The sequence below is a fragment of the Dendrobates tinctorius genome, unplaced genomic scaffold, assembly GCF_039654945.1.
Source record: "Dendrobates tinctorius isolate UK_male_01 unplaced genomic scaffold, ASM3965494v1 ptg000161l, whole genome shotgun sequence".
Lineage (NCBI taxonomy): Eukaryota > Metazoa > Chordata > Amphibia > Anura > Dendrobatidae > Dendrobates > Dendrobates tinctorius.
Genome location: NW_027361828.1, coordinates 8539130 through 8559865, shown reverse-complemented (window position 1 = coordinate 8559865; position 20736 = coordinate 8539130). Strand labels below are relative to the sequence as shown.

The window sequence follows — 20736 nt, the reverse complement described above, 5'->3', positions numbered from 1 at the left end:
ATCCCTCACTGACCCTGTATATCCAATACGATACCAATTAGATCACAGGGACAAGGAGACCAAATGCTAATGGACTGTTTGACAAATCAAATTCATATCATAATACCTGAAAAAGGGTGACAGCAAAAATAGGGCTAGAAATGTCTCAATTCAAGAAGATATTCCTTTTTGTGCATAGGGGTTATTAATCTTAAAGGCACCAATAATAAGTACACATAGGGGTTGATAGTTGTAGAGGCACCAAAAATCAAAAATAATAATAAATTCACCACCACTCCCCTATAATCTTAAAGGCACCAATAATGAGTACACATAGGAGTTATTAGTTGTTGAGGCATCAAAAATAAATTTTCCATCACTCCCCTATAACCATACACATACTCAATTGGTGCTATTATTGCCACACACCCTCATATTGCACACTGACCAAAAACTACAGATCAGTCAATATATTCATCAGATACACTTAGCTTATTGCTGATTTCTATTTCATCTCGCCCCGCCTCGACGTGTTTCTCTCCCATCCAGGGAGTTCCTCAGGAGGCATATAGTAGTTTTAATGCTCATGCTGAGCATAAGATATGGCGCCTGGTTGCAGGTATCCTCCACCTTCTTATAGCCCTGATAAACTCCAATCCCTGTCAGTTATAATGATGAGGAACACTGCACTGCACTTGCTCACTGAACCAGTGCGCGTGTCCTGAGTAAGAAAAACTGTGCTCAGCGATACCTGTGGAGCGGGCAGCAGCAGAGAAGGTGCATGCTTCAGACCAGCAGGACCTAAAGCATGTGACTGCTGGGGGGCGTGGCCTAAACCTCAGAGTGCTAGGAGCTGCAGGAAAACTCCTAGCAGGGTAATTATGGGACAAGCTTACCAAGGGGCATAGACAGGCTGGGGTCAAAGCACGAGATAGCACGATAAAACCAGAGGACAGACAGAACGGGGAGTCAGGACGTAGCCAATGAGTCATACACGGAGATAGCTGCAAAGAATAGTCAGGTCACAGGCAAGGAGTCATACACAGAGAGGGTAGCGCAGTACAGAATCAACAGGCAAACTCGCAACGGGGGACAGAACCATATAAGCAAGCTAGAAGACAACGAACAGGCACAGCGGGGTCAACACACTCGGCCAAAGGCAAAAGTATAACTGACAGGGATTGGAGTTTCTCAGGGCTATAAAGAAGCTCTCCCTGAACCAAAGAGACGCCACAATAATTAACCCCAGGCGTGCAGGTCAAAGCCTGCACTGGGATCATGACACTCTCTTACTATATTTTAGTATGCTGTGCATATGTCCCCAATCCCTTATGCAAGACCTAAAAAGCTTTCATAATACTCAGGTGTGGTATGGCCTGATGGGTGTCTCAAGCCTTGATTTGGTGCCATCACTCTTCTTGCAATTGCAAACTTCCTTCTCTACTTAGTATGGATGACTCATCCCAAGCCATCCACACAGTGTCCCCCATAGCGCTCCTGTACAAGCGTACTTCTGTCAGCCCTACCGAGGGCAGAGCAAAGCACTGTAGTGCGCATATGCCGGGAAAGGCCAAAGAGCACCGATGACTCATAGGTAAAGCTGGCGCATGTGCACTACATTGTTTTGCTCTACCCTTGGCGATTGCGCAGGAGCATGGTGGGGGATTTGGTGTGGATGACACAGGACTCATCATCCACATGAAGCGGGGAAGGAGGATTGCGATTGCAAGAGAAGAGCAGGTGCCAAGAGCGTGCTGTCTGTGACTATAAGACATACAGCATACAGCATACTAGAATGCTGTGAAAGAGGCCTTAAAGACGCTGACCATACTTTATATGGGGAGAACCTGCTGACAGGTTCCCTTTAAGTAACTATCGGGCACAGCTGCTACCATAAGTGCAGACGTGAGCCTGTTAAACTTTGAAGGAGATGCAGCTCTCAACGTAGCAGAGTGGACACTGCGGTCACATTATTGGTGAGGAAAACCAATTTTTGGACACCCAATATTCTTGTAATAAACATAGGCTATCAATTTTCTTGTCCTGAAAAACCCTTTTAATAGATACTGTTGTAATCTTAGGATGTAATAATGCAAGTGTTTATTCAGATGAGTGAAACAAGAGGTTGCAGTATGGCATAACAGTAGTAAAATTATTAGTATTAGCCACCTAAGAAGTTGACTGAACAATTGGTTTAAGGGGCTTTGAATGTGTGCCTGAACATCTGGATTTAATGGATTTCCCAGTACCAAAAACAAGGATGATTTTACATCGCACCAATGAAATGCTGCGGGTAGGAAGTTTGACCATGTTAAACAGAAGTTAACAGTTGGTTGTATGCATCTCCAAAAATGGCCTTCTGAGCAATCAGGAAATCCTGGTAATATAATTTTATGGCATTTATTTAACTTCTGTGGATGTGCACAGGCTTCTAAGCCACATTCCGTTTTTCCCAGCCAAATAAATATATGGTTGGTCAAGAAAGTGGTTTCATGTAAAAAAGGAGTGAACTGCATATACTGCATTGTTAGGGAAGGCACTTGTTGTGCATAGTGCACATGTCTAGGATTGTACATTTTCAGACTCTTTCCCTAGCAATATATGTCTTTTCTTTTTGTGCTCATGCGGCTATGGTCTCATATCTTCTATTTCAACTTTTCATTGCATGGCATGACATGATCTTTAACCCTCCGTCAGGCGCAATATAGATTCTCCTCAGTTCATGCGCAATGTGCCTGACAAGCACAGGTCAGAAAACCACCTATAGTAGCTACATATTTCAATTTCAGGACTATAGAAGTAGTCAGTGACCTTCATAGGAATGTATTAAAAGAGATTACACCAAATCAGATGCAAAAAAAAAACATTTATTAACCATAAACTTATTAAAACTAAAAGTACCACTTTTCGGTAGTACCGCCAAATAGGCTCCAGTTATCTTTACTTAACTATTGCTTAAATATAAAATTATGGAAAAAAACTTAAAGGATATTGCACTTAGATGTTACTTAATTATTTTCTACTCATCTTCAGTGGTTTCAATTGCAGCAGAAGCAGCACAGGTACACTTAGAAAAGCAAGGCTGGCAGACGAAAGTTGCATGGGAAAGGCAGATTGATTCTTTACATATTTTGCAGTCATATTTAGAAAGCCTTCTGAAACCAGATACAAATGAGCAGGTAGTACAACTGCATCTTTTAGAAGGTGGTAGAGTCGGTGTTTGTTCTGGAACGTCCTTGGGACGTCCTTTGTATTTTTATCTTTGCCAAATAATAAGCTAGATCTGTGTCTGTTTCCTCTGTATCAGTGTCATCACCATCCTGCTCTGTTCCAGAATCAGTGTTACATTCTGCTACCTCATCTTCAGATGAAATGTCACTAGATTCCTCTAAATCCTCAGTTACTGCTGGTTCTTCCTCATCATCTTCTAACAAAAAAATCTTCATTTCTTCTAAATGAAGGGGTTTAGATGAATCATACTGTTTTCTGGCCATTGCAGCAGAAAATCTGAAGCAAGAGAGAAAGAGTATGTGTTAGGGCGCAATGTGCCTTAGAAGCCACCCTCCTTTTGTCTAAGAAAACAGTACTTATGTGCACTAACTTAGCATTAATCCTTCATAAAACAAGCTAAATACACAATCGTGATGAATAAAAAAAGAAAATACTAACCTTTCAATTTGTGTTGAAATCAGGCGCAATGTGCCTGAGAAGCCAAAGTGTTGATATCTGCTCACTAGAAGGTCTGCTGAGTCACTGTGATATCAGGTTTCACAGAGCCTGTAGAGTCAGGGGATAACTAGGAGGGGTGGGGTTTTCTGATAAGTGGGCAAGGAGAGAGAAGTGAAACTAATTACTGTGTGCCTGTCAGATCTATTGCGCCTGACGGAGGGTTTCACAAGGCGGACTTTTATTAAGGCATAAGTCAAGTTGCCACACAAATTGGAGCAGGACACTCTGTGATAAGCTAGGGGCACCTACCAAAAAAGGGCTTCTTCAAGTCAAAAACGATTATCGATCTAAAGGACAGGCCCAGCTGAAAACGAAAAAAGTAAATGTCCTTATACAACTTTCCAATACTGTATGCTTCCGCTCTGAAATGTGTCGTGTGTTTGAGGCTGTATATTTAGGCTATGTGCACACGCTGCGGTTTTTGCTGCGGTTCCGCTGCGGTTTTGGCCCTGCGGAACCGCAGCAGTTCCGCAGACATGGTACTTTACCATGTTAGCCTATGGGTTTTCAAAACCGCAGTGCTCACGCTGCGGTTTTTTCCGCGCGGTTTTGCTGCGTTTTTTTTTCCACAGCATATCAATTATTTCTGCGGATTCTGCTGCGGTTTCACACCTTTAACATAGTAGAGGTGTGAAACCGCAGCAAAACCGCAGGTCACTTTACCTGCGGTTCCGCGGGAAAAAACCTGCAGGTGAATCTGCAGTGTGTGCATATAGCCTAACTGTAGGATTAAAGAGATTTTTAACTTTCAAGTTTTTCCACTTTGACATTCATAACTGAGATAGGTCATAATATCAGATCTCTCGCCTGACCCTATGCACCACCACCACTCAGCTGCCCTACTCCATACATTGATTATCCTTAGCATTAGTCATCAATATCAGATCTCTGGCCTGACCCTACGCACCACCACCGCTCAGCTGTCCTACTCCATACACTGATTATCCTTAGCATTGGTCACCAATATCAGATCTCTGGCCTGACCCTACACACCACCACCACCACTCAGGTGTCCTGATTATCCTTAGCATTGGACATCAGTATCAGATATCTGGCCTGACCCTACGCACCACCACCATTCAGCTGTCCTACTCCATACACTGATTATCCTTACCATTGGTCAGCAATATCAGATCTCTGCCCCGACCCTACACACCACCACCACTCAGCTGTCCTACTCCATACACTGATTATCCTTAGCATTGGTCACCAATATCAGATCTCTGGCCTGACCCTACACACCACCACCACCACTCAGGTGTCCTGATTATCCTTAGCATTGGACATCAATATCAGATATCTGGCCTGACCCTACACACCACCACCACTCAGTTGTCCTACTCCATACACTGATTATCCTTAGCATTAGTCACCAATATCAGATCTCTGACCTGACCCTACACACCACCACCTTTCAGCTGTCCTACTCCATACTCTGATTATCCTTAGCATTGGTCACCAATATCAGATCTCTGGCCTGACGCTACACACCACCACCACTCAGCTATCCTACTCCATACACTGATTATCCTTAGCATTGGTCACCAATATCAGATCTCTGGCCTGACCCTACACACCACCACCACCACTCAGCTGTCCTGATTATCCTTCGCATTGGTCATCAATAGCAGATCTCTGGCCTGACCCTACACACCACCACCACTCGGCTGTCCTACTCCATACTCTGATTATCCTTAGCATTGGTCACCAATATCAGATCTCTGGCCTGACCCTACACACCACCACCACCACCACTCATCTGTCCTGATTATCCTTCGCATTGGTCATCAATATCAGATTTCTGGCCTGACCCTACACAACACCACCACTCAGCTGTCCTACTCCATACACTGATTATCCTTAGCATTGGTCACCAATATCCGATCTCTGGCCTGACCCTACACACCAACACCACTCAGCTGTCCTGATTATCCTAAGCATTGGTAATCAGTATCAGATCTCTGGCCTGACCCTACACACCACCACCACTCAGGTGTCCTACTCCATACACTGATTATCCTTAGCATTGGTCATCAATATCAGATCTCTGGCCTGACCCTACACACCACCACCACTCAGGTGTCCTACTCCATACACTGATTATCCTTAGCATTGTCACCAATATCAGATCACTGGCCTGACCCTACACACCACCACCACTCAGCTGTCCTACTCCATACACTGATTATCCTTAGCATTGGTCACCAATATCAGATCTCTGGCCTGACGCTACACACCACCACCACTCAGCTATCCTACTCCATACACTGATTATCCTTAGCATTGGTCACCAATATCAGATCTCTAGCCTGACCCTACACACCACCACCATTCAGCTGTCCTACTCCATCCACTGATTATCCTTAGCATTGCATTGGTTATCAATATCAGTGGTGGAAAGCCCCTTTCACAATTACCATTGTATGGAATTTTCTTCCTAAATGTATATTTTATTGTTTGAAATATTTCCCATGTTGTGTCTTTTTTCCTGCCTCCATGCACGTTCAGTGAGCGCTGTACATCGTTCCGAGTTTAACTTTTCTTTAGCCATTTCAAGTGAAAATCTAAAGCTTCTGATCTAACAGAAGAAACTGCCAAAGATGTCGAAGTCCTCTCCTTGCATGGTGGTCTTAATGTCTCATAACTGCAGCTATAAAAGAGCTTTCGTCCTACAATTGCCTCTTTCACCAGAATCCATTCTGCTTGTTTTTGTTTGGGTTTTTCCTTAAAGCGTCTCTTGTAGGGGCTCTCCTTTTAACTTGCTTGGAACTGTGGAAGTTTCTTTTGGATCTCGCAGCATCTCCCTTTTTGGAACTACTGCCTCATTTCTACAAGATCGTCTTCTTCCTACATAAAAAGGAGGTGGCTTTAGGCCAGAATGTAACACTTTAAGTGTTGACAGGTACAGTGCCATGGCAAAGCCGTGATATCTGTTAAAGGACAAGTGACTATAGATTAAAGAGTGCGCTTTCTTTCTTTCTGACACTTGTTGAGGACCTTGCAGACAGGAAAACATGCATGCAAATCTACTGGCAAAGTGGCTGTTTCTCCATAACTTTCACTATGATTTTCCACATGTATGCTTTACTTTTTTTTTTTTTTTCTTTCAATTGATTCATATACGTTATGCCTTTTACCTCAAATTGTAAAAAAAAAATTTCTGGTTTTGTAACAAAAAATTTCAACCTGAAAATATGTCCAAATTATGTTGACATAAACCCAAGTAAATTAATAGACTATGCTTTGCAGCACAAATAACATGGCTTTTCGTAAGCTATCGGGCAATTTATAATGGTAAGCCTTGGCATACTGGAAAATACCGTAATGGGATTGATTTAAAATTGCAATATTTTATTTTAGTAAGCTTTATGATCACTATTTTAAGCTCGTAAAAAATAAGTTAGCAAAATACTTCTAATGGTTTTGGATTAATTGTACATCTTTAGGCTGGTTTTACACTTGCCGTGTTTTTGCTGGCCGTTTTTGCATTTCTATGGGGCTGCAAAAACGTCCCACAAAAATTAGTAGGAGGGCCGTGCTCTGTATGGCCGTGAGGGCTGTATTTGCGGCCCCATAGAAATGCATTTCAATGGTACCACAAAAACAATGTTAAGTTGTACTTGCGGTACACCGTATTTGTGGATCTCTGTTTTTTCCCTGCTATTTGTTATAACAGGGAAAAACGGCAATCCGAGAAGGTTTTTTGTGGCCCGTTTTGTGGAAGAACGTGGAAATTACGGCCATACGGCCCGCAAAAACGGCCTGTAAAACCAGGCCGCAAAAAACACGGCAAGTGTAAAAGCAGCCTTAAGGTGTAAGACCTAGCCGCATCATTTGTAAAATCTCAGCTAAAAGTGGCATGGCAAAAATCAATTGCAGATTAAGGGGTGTAAATAATTACCGTACGTGTCTGAGACTCCTGTGTAGTAATTAAAGGTAATCTGCCACCTGGTTTTTGCCACCTCATCTGAGCACAGCATAATGTAGGGAAAGAGACCCTGATTCCAGCTATGTATCGCTTAGTTTACTGGAGGCATCAGTTGTGACATAATCAGAGTTTTTAGATGTAGCATGTAGCAGAGCTCAGAAAGCTAACCCCCTCCCACACCCTTGATTACCAGCTTTGTAGGTACGTTGTATATTGACAATAAGCTTCTAATAAGTACCTGGGGTGTTGTTGGAACAGGGTGCACCTGGGCAACTAGTCCTATAGTGATGATCTGCTGATAAAACAATGGTATTGAAACAGCACACAGCCTAGTAAATGACACTTCTGTGAAATCAGGATCTCTTCCCCATCTTGCACTTCTTTCAGCAGTCTTATGGGTAGACGGTCACAAAATTGCTGCATCCAAGTAAATGGAGTCTGCTGCGGTGCTCTGGAGAGGCAGGGGATCTAGCAGGTTGGGTATAGGTTCTTTTGGATCTTGCAAACTGCCTGTACTTCAATGCAAGAGCAAGAATCCCTTATTTTTTCTTGATATCTCATACTGCTCGCCCAAGTGACTGTGGTCTAGTTTAATCCTTTTGTTATTTTGATGATGCGTCGCATGATGTGAGTTTTAAATGGCGCTGAGGAAAGATGGCATTTGTATTTGGGTCACCTGGCCATATAACTTACTCTTTGTCGTGGATCTAGAATTACACCTACACACGGAGATTATATGATTTTCTCTTGCTATGCTTTATTTTAATGCCTTATCTTTTGTGTTCTTGTAGCAATTGGAATTGGTGGAGCCCAGCGGCTGGATACATGTGCCCTTAACAGACGCACACAAAAGGCCGATCCGAACTTTCATGATCCAGATAGCCGTTTTAGCAAATCATCAGAATGGAAGGGATACTCATATGCGACAGATTAAAGTGTTCACACCAGTGGAAGAAAGCTCCATAGGCAAGTTCCCCAGATGCACAACGATTGATTTTATGATGCATCGTTTCATCAGGTGATCTAACCAACATCCAATAAATGGTTGGCATTCACAAGTTCCCATATGGACACTTTTATTTTTATTTTTTTTTATTGATGTAGTAAAATATCATTTTTATTCTTGAGCACAAGTTTTTATTACGTTTTCAAGCCCTTTTATTCAAACAAAATATCCAATATAATTTCTACTCTGACCAGTAGTTTATTACTATGATGTGATGTATACATTTTTTTCTTTTTAATGTTCCCAATTTTACAAGAGAGTAATTCCATTAGAAGCTGTCTTCATGCCAAAAATGGGTGGGCTATTCATTTTAATTCCTAGCAAAATTAAAGTAGAAATGGACAAAGGTGACGTAAAAAAAAATCCATATCTGATTCACTTCAGTAGCTTATTATGTAATCTACTGATACATATGTAGTCCATATTTTTTATTGCTGAAAAATTATACTAATATAATGTTGGCATTTTTTTTTTTTTTTTTTTTTTTTTATAGTTTGCTGACATTTCATTTGATTTTGCAAATTAGCTACAGAAAAGTATTGGGTCCGGAACAGACAAGCATTGTAGATTGTGCTCATAATAGAGCCATGACCTTTACGAGTGATCCATTTACCAGCAAATAAATTTATGGCTGTGTCCAGTTTCCAACGTTGGTTCCTGTGCTTTTGACACTACCCACCTATAACTCTGCCTTCCATTAATAATAGCGGAACCCCCTAATAGAAGCCACATAACGCATAAGTGTGAACAGAGCCTCACCTGTAAAAATTTTTTATATATATTTCCTTTAACATGTATTCAAATTAACGACCCATTCCACAGTTATTGTAGTTGGAAGTTCTTGTTGAGATGTCCTCTTATTGTTCTTCATTTGCCATCACTATGTCCTCATTTATGTCTGTTATCCAGAATTCCGAAGATTGTTTAAAACTCTTCATTATATTGCTCTCTCATTGTAACTGTGACTACTTTTATCTGTTTCTTGTTTGATGTGTAGAAATGTTAGAAAAGCAAAGTTATTACATGAACATGATTAATTTCTAGACCACTTTTTTTTCTCTTTTAATTTTACAAATAAACTATTATTTACCATTGCCTTTATATACATGCTTTATTTTTCAAATAAAAGTTGTGGAGGAGGGAAGAGCAAAAATATCCCAATTGCTCAGGTTTTTGGGGAATTTTTCTGATATGGCTTGTGTGTCTTTAACAGCTGATTTTGGAGAAAAAAAGGGAAAGGACATAAGATTTCAGCTTTCTCTTGTACTACATTTGTTTGATCATTTGCTTCCTAAATGGAAAATTAAGCAGCCTTCTAGATATAGTCTTCATTAAAAAAAAAAATCATGGCTGAATGCTTTGCAAAAGAAAAAAAAAAATTTGTCATGGCTCTTTGTTCAGACAAATGACAGAAAAACTGACGGCACATCTAGAACTAGTCTGAATAGGTGCATACCAAAAACAGCTTACATATCAAATAAGAATATGGTAGCACACAATTGCATTAAAGCATGTCAAATATGTGAAATACGAATAGCATAATGGCTTTAGTAAGACATATCATAATGGCTTTTGTAAGGCATATGAAATATGTGAAATACGAATAGCATAATGGCTTTTGTAATCTAGAAAAACATATGAGATACTTGGCACAAAATTTGGCCAAAAGATGTGAGCCCATTCACCAACGTCAAGGTGATCTCAGATTGAACGGGTCCCTATACTATCTGAGATCACCTTGACGTTGGTGAATGGGCTCACATCTTTTGGCCAAATTTTGTGCTAAGTATCTCATATGTTTTTCTAGATTACAAAAGCCATTATGCTATTCGTATTTCACATATTTCATATTTGATATGCCCTACAAAAGCCATTATATGTCTTACTAAAGCCATTATGCTATTCGTATTTCACATATTTCATATTTGACATGCTTTAATGCAATTGTGTGCTACAATTTTCTTCTTTGTTCAGACAGTTCTCTCTGCTCCATTTGCTCAGTGTTGGGGCTCGTTCACATGACCATATTTTTGGACCGCACTCGGACCAATGTTATTTAATGAGGGAGAGTAGATGAACAATTTTAAAAATTTTTTCTCCCACTGACCAAATCTATGTGAAAAAAAAATTTGCAGCGTGCATTAAATTCTTCTGTAACTCGGATGAGACTTGACCATTCAAGTCTATGTATCCTAAAAAAAATTTGAAGCCATACAGAGCTGCTGTATAGAGCTGTGGTGGCGAACCTATGGCACACGGGCCAGAGGAGGCACGCAGAGTCCTCTCTGTGGGCACGCATGCCAGGCCCACCACCATGCACACAAGCCTCTCCCTTCTCTTGCTCAAATGTATTCGCGTCTCAAAGATGCAAGGACACTTTAACAGTGCTATGCCAGGACTGGGGCAGAGGAGCGCCTGTCATCCCTGGGTCCGCTGTGCTGCAGTGTGATGACATCACGTTACTGACCTCATCACACTGCTGCCTGCACAGGGGCCACAGAGGAGCAGAGACAGCGTGAGCACTGGTAAGAGCTCCAGGAGGAGCTGAACATTAAATGTATCATTGTGAAAGGGGGCACAGTTCTGACAGAGGCAGTGTGTGGGATGGGGGGCTAATTTTATTCATTAGGACAGTGTGTATATATTGTGAAGTGGCAGTTTGTGTGTATTTTGCAGAGGGGCAGTGTGTGTGTTTGTGCGTGCGTGTGGTGTGTATAATCTGCAGAGGGGCAGTGTGTGTGTATTTTGCAGAGGGGGCTGTGTGTGTGTATTTTACAGGGTGGCAGTGTGTATATTGTAGAGGGCAGGCATTGTGTGTGTGTGTGTATTTTGCAAGTTTTCTGTCATGTCAGCATCAGGTTAAATTACTGTGTTGGCACTTTGTGATAAATACGGTAAGTGGGTTTTGGGTTGCTGTTTGGGCGCTCTAAAGTGCTGTCTCTAAAAGGTTCGCCATCACTGATATAGTCTGTTTTTTCCATGGTACATGACGGCACCACGAGAGAGGAGATCCGCCCTACGAGGACAGGAAACCTTCAAGATAAAAGGGGCGGCTCTCCGCATCAGTTGGTTTCCTGTCCTCGACGGGGAACCCTCAAGATGAAAGCCTCTTTGAAGATTCTGAAGAAGAGGATGCCTGGACCTGGGTCGGGTGATTAATGGCAGGCATGGGTTTGCTACACCCGACGCCGGGTACCGGTAGTCGCCTCGGGGGCCATATATGCCTATGTCCCCCCTGAGCGAAAGCATGGCCACAGCCGGTAGGGCAGATGCCCAGGCGAAACGGGGTACCTTGGCGGTGCACCCTCCAAGATGACAGCACACAAAGAAGGTCCAGGAAGGCCACTTGCAGTGTTCCCTCCCTGTCGACATACAGTGGCCATGCAGCCCAGGAGACACATCGGTGCCCGGGCAGAAAGCTCCTCGGAGGCCACAGACAGTGTACCCTCCCTGTTGAAGACCAGACACCGGACCCCGCAGCGAAAGGGGTCAACAGCCATTCTAATCTGAATACGCATGCCCTCGTCATATACCTGCAGTCAGGTCAGGAAGGGGTCCATCGCGCAGGTAAGGGGTGTCTGGGGGCCCCGAAGCTAGCAGGGCCCAGGCGCTCACCCGGCCCGGGTTCGTATGGGCGCACCGGGAGGGGCGCGTTGGGAGCGCGCATGATGGCCGATGAACCGGAAGTGGTTGCATGCGACCCGGAAGAAGCGGCGCGCACAGCACCGCGGGGCCTGGGAGAGTCAGAAGGTGTGCTCGGTCCCGGGGGGGCACGCAGAGGCATGAGGCGCGCGTGCACGTCCACACAGCAAGCAGGGCAGGTGCGAGACCAGGTGGTCTAAAAAAAAAAAAAAAAAAGAGGGGCTATTTAAGATCGCCAGAGAAGGCAAGCAGGCGTCACAGCACCAATTTTGAGTTGGAGGTGACTGCTTGCAGCCATAAGCAGCATAATGGAGAGCCCTTCGCCAGAGCATGTGCAACCGCGCCAGGAAGCAAAGGAGAGGCGGTCGTGCTCAGAGGAGAAAGCAAAGACACGCCGCAGCAGCAGTGTGAGCCACTCGGGCAGCGCACGGGCGGATCGTCACCGCAGGAAAGAGGGGTCCATAGTCTCGTTGGGAGACAGTGAAAGGACCAGCCAACCTCCAGATCCGGTACCCGTTCTATGAAGCGTCCGAGTGGTGAGTGAACTTCGAGAAAGTCCAGTAATCTAATGTCTGTTCTCTTTCTCTTTTCTCCTCTCTTTCCTTCTCCTCCTCCTCCTCTTATATACATTGGCGGGGTGGAGTATAGGAGGTCCCTAAGAAATGTAGAGGAAAGTCAAAAAATAAAGAATGTGCCTTATGTAAAAGTCCCGTAGAAGCAGCCTGGAACAAAAAGTTATGCCAGGAGTGCATTAACAAGACCATAGCGGAGGAGACACCCTCATTTTCGGATAGTCTGAGGGCTATAATTCAGACAGAAGTTTCCAAGTCAGTAAGAGCATTACAAACGGTAGATACAGAGAGGAAAACTAGGAGATCAAGCCCCTCAGGGGTCTCTCAACAAGACTCTACAGGGTCAGAGGACGACTCAAATAAGTCGCAGTATTCAGGAAGTAGCTCGGACGGGGAAGATACGTTTCCAGTAGAGACTACGGATGAACTCATTAAGGCAGTTAGATCTACCATGGGGCTAGTAGAAGAACGGACAAAAAAGACAGCCCAAGATCTCATGTTCAGTGGGCTACAAAAGAAAAAACGTAAGACCTTCCCTGTTAATGAGCAACTAAAAGCACTCATAAAACGCCAATGGGAAAAGCCAGAAAGGAAGTCCCAGATAACGAATTCCCTGAAGAGGAGATACCCCTTTGAGGAAGAGGCATCCTCATCCTGGAATAGGGCCCCCAAAATTGATGTAGCGATATCAAAGGTCGCCAGAAAATCTTCCCTACCCTTTGAGGACCTTGGGTTTCTAAAAGAGCCGCTGGACCGAAAGGCGGACAATTGCCTTAAAGCAGCCTGGGAAACCTCGGCTGGCGCACTAAGACCCGCCATCGCAGCCACTTGTGTGGCTAGGTCCCTAAAGATATGGACAGACAACTTGGAGGATCATTTAGAACAAGGAGTTCCCAGAGAGACGATTCTGGAATCATTGCCGGCTATTAGAGCGGCGGCGGACTTTCTCGCAGAGGCGTCAGCAGATTCGGCCAGACTAGCGTCAAAGTCAGCAGCCTTAACCAATGTAGGACGGCGTGCGGTATGGCTCAAATGCTGGCCGGGGGACACCCAGGCAAAAATGAAACTTTGCTCTCTACCATGTGAAGGAAATTTCTTATTCGGTCCGGCATTGGATGAAGTGTTGGAAAAAGCGAGTGATACAAAAAAGAATTTTCCGAAACAACCATTTCAAGCCTTTCGGCGCTCCTTTCAGAGGGGCCGAAAATTCAGAAGGCAACAATTTAAAGATCGTGACAGAAACAATTCTGACAGGCGATACAGAGGAGGGAGAGGCTTCTATTTCAGTAAGCCCCCTAGAGAAGCCAAAAAACCCGCCCAGTGACGGTCCTTCTCAGGTGGGGGGAAGGCTCTCTCACTTCCTCCCAGCCTGGGAAAGGATCTCATCCAGCACCTGGATCCGACAGATAGTAGGGTCAGGTCTGGAGTTAAAATTCCACCACTGGCCACCACAAAAATTCATTCAAACTCCGGTACAATCATCTCAAGAAAGACAAGAGAGTTTGGAGGAGGAGGTATTATCGCTTGTACAAAAACTCGTACTGGAAGAAGTTCCAGAAAAAGAAAAGAAGGAAGGCTTTTACTCCCCCCTATTTCTGATAAAGAAACCAGACGATTCCTGGAGGACGATTGTAAATCTGAAAGGCCTCAACAAGTATCTAGTAGTCCCATCATTCAAGATGGAGACGATAAGATCTACAGTGAAACTCCTCTTCCCTCGGTGTTACATGTCGGTCCTGGATCTCAAGGATGCTTACTATCATGTCCCGATCCGGCAGCAAGACCGCAAATATCTCAGGTTGGCAGTCCAGATAAAATCTCAGTGGCATCACTTTCAGTACAAGGCTCTGCCCTTTGGAGTAGCAACAGCCCCCCGGGTTTTCACAAAATTGATTGCGGAGGTCACAGCACATCTCAGGGAAAAAGATGCTCTAGTAATACCATATCTGGACGACTTCTTGATAGTGGGGAAAGATTTCGCTCACTGTCAGGAACAAGTCAAGATAGTGATAGAGACTCTTCAGACTCTGGGTTGGCAACTGAACTTCAAAAAATCCAGCTTGGAGCCAACAATGGTCCAGAATTTTTTGGGCCTAACAATAGACTCGGTAATACAGGAGTGTCGCCTCCCAGAGGAGAAAGAAGAGAAAATCAAAAACCTAATCAGAACAACATTAGGAAAGCCAACAATGACTCTGAGGAAAGCCATGTCGGTGTTGGGGTCCCTAACCTCCTGCATACCAGCGGTAAAATGGGCTCAATTTCACACAAGGGAACTTCAGTGGTGCGTGTTACAAAGCGATCTGACGCTTCAAGGGCAGTTAGAACAGAAGCTCACCATCCCGGATCCTGTACTCCAGTCACTAAAATGGTGGTTACAGATAGAGTCCTCTCCGAGGGGAGTACCCTGGACATATGCAGCCTCCAGAGTAGTCACGACAGATGCCAGTCCCTGGGGCTGGGGAGCCCATCTAGACACCCTATGGCTCCAAGATCCTTGGGCTCAGGAGGAAAAAGATCTATCCTCAAACGAATGGGAGCTACTAGCCATCGAAAGAGCGCTGGAAGGATTACTGACACACCTGAGAGGACATCATGTGAAAGTCCTATCGGACAATTGTACAGCAGTTGTATACGTGAACCATCAGGGGGGCACCCGTTCTCGGTCGTTAATGGAAATAGCAAGAAGAATCCTGACTCTGGCGGAACATCAGTTTCTCTCATTATCGGCCCTGCATATCCGAGGCGCGGACAACCTGAAGGCGGACTTTCTGAACAGGAACCACTTAAAGCAAGGCGAATGGTGCCTAAAAGAGTCCATTTTTCAACAAATTGTGCAGAGGTGGGGAAAACCCATAATAGATCTCTTCGCCTCAAAAACCAACAGAAAAGTTCAAAAATTCTGCTCCCTAAGGCCAGCAGACATGCCACTGGCGTTAGACGCCTTCAGAATAAAATGGACATCAGGTCTCCTGTACGCCTTCCCTCCGATATGCCTCATTCCATTAGTCCTGAAGAAGATCAGGGAGGACCAAGCCAGAGTAATTATGATGGCTCCCTTTTGGCCAAAAAGGACGTGGTTCTATTGGCTGAGAGTGATGTCAGTGACAGACCCATGGGTGCTCCCAGAGGACCACGACCTCCTAACACAGGGTCCCTTCAATCACCCTCCGAATTCCAGGCTGCATTTGACAGCCTGGAATTTGAAAGGTCACTGTTAGAGAAGAAAGGTTTTTCAGCAAGGTTGATTGCCACCCTAATCAGTAGCAGAAAGCCAGTGACTACAAAAATATATGGGAGGATATGGAGAAAATTTTTGTCCACCTCAGGCCCAATACAGGAGGGGGAAGTACCTGTGAGGGCAGTGCTAGAGTTTCTACAAAGGGGTTTAGACTTGGGCTTAGCGGTCAGCACCCTGAAAGTACACGTTTCAGCCCTGGCAGCATTATTCAACTATGACCTGGCAAGCGATAGATGGGTCGCCAGATTTATCCGGGCCTGTACTAGAGCTGACTCTGTCCCATCTCCTAAACCTCCTCCCTGGGATCTAAGTTTAGTCCTATCATCCCTAACGGAAAGTCCATTTGAACCAATAAACGCAACATCAGATAAAGTGTTAACTTTAAAAACAGCCTTGTTAGTGGCACTCACATCGGCACGTAGGGTTGGGGACTTACACGCACTATCAGCAGATCCACCATACACTCAGGTTATGGACGATAGAGTCGTGTTAAGATTAGATCCAACATACCTCCCTAAGGTAGTGTCGAAATTCCACAGAGCTCAGGAAATAATCTTGCCATCCTTTTGTCCTAACCCTGGTAACAAAAAGGAAGAGAGATTACATTGCTTAGACGTTAGGAGGTGTATCCTACAGTATTTAGAGGTGACAAAGCCATGGAGGAAACAGAGGGCCTTATTTGTCTCATATCAGGGGGCAAGGAAAGGCCTTAAAGCCTCTAAGCAAACTATAGCTAGATGGGTGAGAGAGGCCATCATACTAGCATATAGTAGTGCAGGCAGGGCTGTTCCAGAGGGCCTAAAACCTAAAAACCCACTCCACGAGGGCCATGGCAACGTCCTGGGCGGAGAGAGCGGGGATGCCTCCATCGACCAAATCTGTAAGGCGGCCACTTGGTCCTCTCCATCTACCTTTTTCAGACATTACAGATTAGACCTATCTGCTACCTCTGATCTCACATTTGGGAGAAGAGTGTTACAGGCAGTGATCCCCCCCTAAAGAGAATACAAATCTCTGTAACTCTCTCGTGGTGCCGTCATGTACCATGGAAAAACATGGGTATTACATACCTGGTAATGTGTTTTTTCATGAGACATGACGGCACCCTTATATTCCCGCCCTATTTGATCACGTCATTAGCTGGGTGTTTGGTTAGTATTATACACTCCCTTGGTGTTGGAAATTTAGCAGTGTAAAATAGGTATTATTTATGTGTGCACTAACCTGCGGAGTTCCTCTCGTGCTCTGTAAAACAACTGATGCGGAGAGAGGAGCCACCCCTTTTATCTTGAAGGTTTCCTGTCCTCGTAGGGCGGATCCCCTCTCTCGTGGTGCCGTCATGTCTCATGAAAAAACACATTACCAGGTATGTAATACCCGTGTTTTTTATGGATACATTGCAATTCTTTATTTACACATACTGTTACTATATTGTTACTTAATACAGGGTATATGCTCATTTTGTATTTTTTCTTGGGTTTTGTTTATGGAATGGTCAGTGTGTGAATGTGCTCTTAAACATTGCGCATATACCAACTTATACTCCCTCCGGCTCATTTCTTTGGTTATGCTACATTGCAATTCTTTAGCATAGGAAACTGTAAATGGACATTTAAATACTTAATAGCTGATGCTATAAAAAAACAAACTGATATCATACAGATTTCACAATAATAACTTGAAATGGGGAAAAATTGTCCAACTTTTCCGATTACTCATGACAGCACCTGAGAGGAATCCGCATTATCACTGGACAAGAAGCCAAGAGCACGAAATTAAAAGGCAACTCCCATTTCCTCCATCAATGTGGTTTCCTGTCCTTCGGATGAAGGAACCTTGTACACAATTGGAGCAACTATAAATCATGGAACACTAATAGGGAGTTCTATAGCAACCTGTATGAAGAATGACCATACATTGGGCCCATTTTTGCTCTAGAAATGTTCTCAGATTAAAGAAGTCTAGATTTAATGCCTCCTGTACCATTTACCTCATGTTTCATGGTTGACTTGCTGCCTGGTGCTTTGTGTCTGGCTTGCGTCCTGTTCTCCGGCCTTATGATTCTCGCGTGTCCTAAGGCCTTGTTCAGCCTTGCGTTTCTCGTTTAGCTTGCTGTCTTGTGTTTCTCGTATGTCCTTCAACCTACCGTTTCTTGCTTGTCCTTCAGCCTCGCGTCTCCCGCTGGTCCTTCAGCCTCGCGTCTCCCGCTGGTCCTTCAGCCTCGCGTCTCCCGCTGGTCCTTCAGCCTCGCCTTTTTTGTTCTGTCTTTTTGCCTTGTGTTTCTCACTTGTCATGTACAGTTTAAAAACCTACTAATGTTTACAGGTTCTAATCTCTCAGGATATGAATTTTATATATATTGTTGAAAGATTCCTTTAAAACATAACTTGCTGCGTAGCATTTCTCGCTTGACCTGCAACTTAACGTTTCTCACTTGGCCTGCAGCTTAGCGTCTCTCGCTTGGCCTGCAGCCCAGCGTTTTTGGTTTGGTTTTTTTTTCAACAATAAGTTTTTTTTTACTTAATTTTACAGATAAGGTAAGTAAAGGAAATCTCAATACAGACATAAGCTTAAGGATACCTATAGAAAGAGATACAAACAATTAACAAACAGGGTAAGACAGCTGGTGGGGGGGAGCCCGAGGGGGGATGTAATATGCCCAAGTCCCAGCCTAGCATTTCTAATTTGGCCTACAGTCTAGCGTTTTTCAGTTGATCTGCAACCTCACATTTTTTGCTTGGCCTGCAGTCTCGCTTTTCTCGCTTGTCCTGCAGCCTCACCTTTCTCGATTTGGCATGCAGGCTCGTCTTTCTCGCTTGGGCCTCATATCTGTTCTCGTGTTTGGTGCCATCTCATGTTTGGTGCCATCTCATGTTTGGCCTTCTGTCTTGAGCTTGTCCTGCTGATGTTGTCTTGCCTAAGGTTTTTTCCTGCTTCTTCATAGTTAGTAATTTTTGCTTGTCTCCTCAGATATGGGTTTTTTCCTGCTGACTGACTCATGGTATGACTTCATGGGGTCTTTGGTGGAAGTGTGAGTTTCGGTAATGTGCATCAATTTTGGGGCCTTAAGCTTTGCTTGGTTAGCCAGCTGACTTGTAGGTTTGTATTTCACTACTGTCTCAGTATAATTACCCTATAACTTGTGATCCAATGCTGTTGTGATTTGTATGGATAAATTCCAAATGATACCAGGGGTCTGTGGTGATTCTATCAAACATCACTGAGGGGTCAGTTCTATCGTTTAATAAAAGCACAATTGCAAGTAAAGCTGCTGAGTCCAATAGACTTCCAGACCCTCACCTCTACTTGGATGGCATATTGAGCTAAATCAAATATAAACCACTATATAAGCTAGTTGTTCCTCATAAATCTGTATTAATAGAGTGAACTATTGACTTGTTAACATTTACCGTAACTTGGTAAAATATGTCACAGTTTATCCCCATTGGAGTTAGAAGATATGGTCATGGTTGTTCCAATCTGAATGAAATGATTATAAGTAAAGTTTAATCTTCTGAGTCTGGAGTCATAAATTGGACTGGGTGACATTTAAGTTGGTAAACTATCTAGTTTCCAGTTTATCCTTCTAGAAGAATTTTTAAGATGGGCATGTTTGAATGGTTAAGCTTAATAAACCCAGTGTAGATCCAGCTGATCCTCCTCGACTGGAGTCAAGTCATAAGATGGACTGCTCAGCATTTACAGTAAGTTGATAAACATCTACATTCCAGTTTATGCTCCTTGTTGAAGTTGTAAGATGGATTGGTAGCGCTAAGCCAAATCGGAAAAAAAACTTATGTCCAGTTAATCCACTGATCCAGAGTCATAGGATGGGTTGGTCAGCATTTAACATGGTGAAACCACTGTTTATCTACATACCAGTAATCCTCTTGGTTGACGTTTCAAGATTGACATGGCTGCACTAAAATGAATAAACCACTAGAAGTCGAGTTAATGATCCTAGTTTGAAGTACTAAGTACTTGTCAGCATTTAAGTTGGTAAACATTAACATCCCAGCTATCCTCCTAGATTGGAGTCATAACATGGACATGGTTGTGCTAAGACAAATGAAACCATGAAGTCCAGTTAACTTACTACTTGGAGTCGTAAGATGGCATTATGGATATTAAGAGGTTAAACTCTCAATGTCCCAATCTACCCTCCTGGTATGAAGTGGTAAGATGAAGAGAATTGTGCCAATTCAGGCAGCACTATTCCAATTGTTGGTCTAACCTCCTAGTTTGGAGGTGGTAGTTAGACTTTCTAGTATGAGGCTGTTAAGCCATCAATATCCCAGTTTATCCTCCTAGTTGGAGTTGTATGACAGACAAGACTATACTGGATCTGGTGAAAATATTCCAAGACCAGTGAATCATCCTGGTTGGAGTAGAAAAATGGGCGCTTTGGAGTTAAGTCGGTGGAGCCATTATACAGGAGTCAGTGTTTCGGTCTTTTTTGAATCAGATCTTTTTTATTAAACATTCAGGAATCAATACAAAAAGAATATGACCTCTTAAATAGCTAGTAAAAATTACATTGAAAGCAGATATTATTTAAAGGGTAAAACTCCTCCTGTGTAAGAATAAATAAAAAGAAGAAAATCTCAAAACACAGATATTTGCATAAATTGAGCCTACA

The 20736-nt window shown here is 43.5% G+C and overlaps 1 protein-coding gene across 5 annotated transcripts in view; it reads left to right on the top strand.

The window, feature by feature from the left end:
• ANAPC10 (anaphase promoting complex subunit 10) overlaps positions 1–9743 on the top strand; it is a 126698-nt gene extending 116955 nt beyond the window's left edge. For 4 of the 5 annotated variants that reach the window (XM_073549794.1, XM_073549793.1, XM_073549795.1 and 1 more), the window contains one exon: positions 8428–9743. In XM_073549794.1, the coding sequence (XP_073405895.1) occupies positions 8428–8658 (231 nt within the window). In that variant the 3' untranslated portion in view covers positions 8659–9743. The remainder of the gene's footprint in view (positions 1–8427) is intronic. The other variant, XM_073549797.1, reaches the window with a different exon arrangement.
• The last annotated feature ends 10993 nt before the right edge of the window (positions 9744–20736 follow it).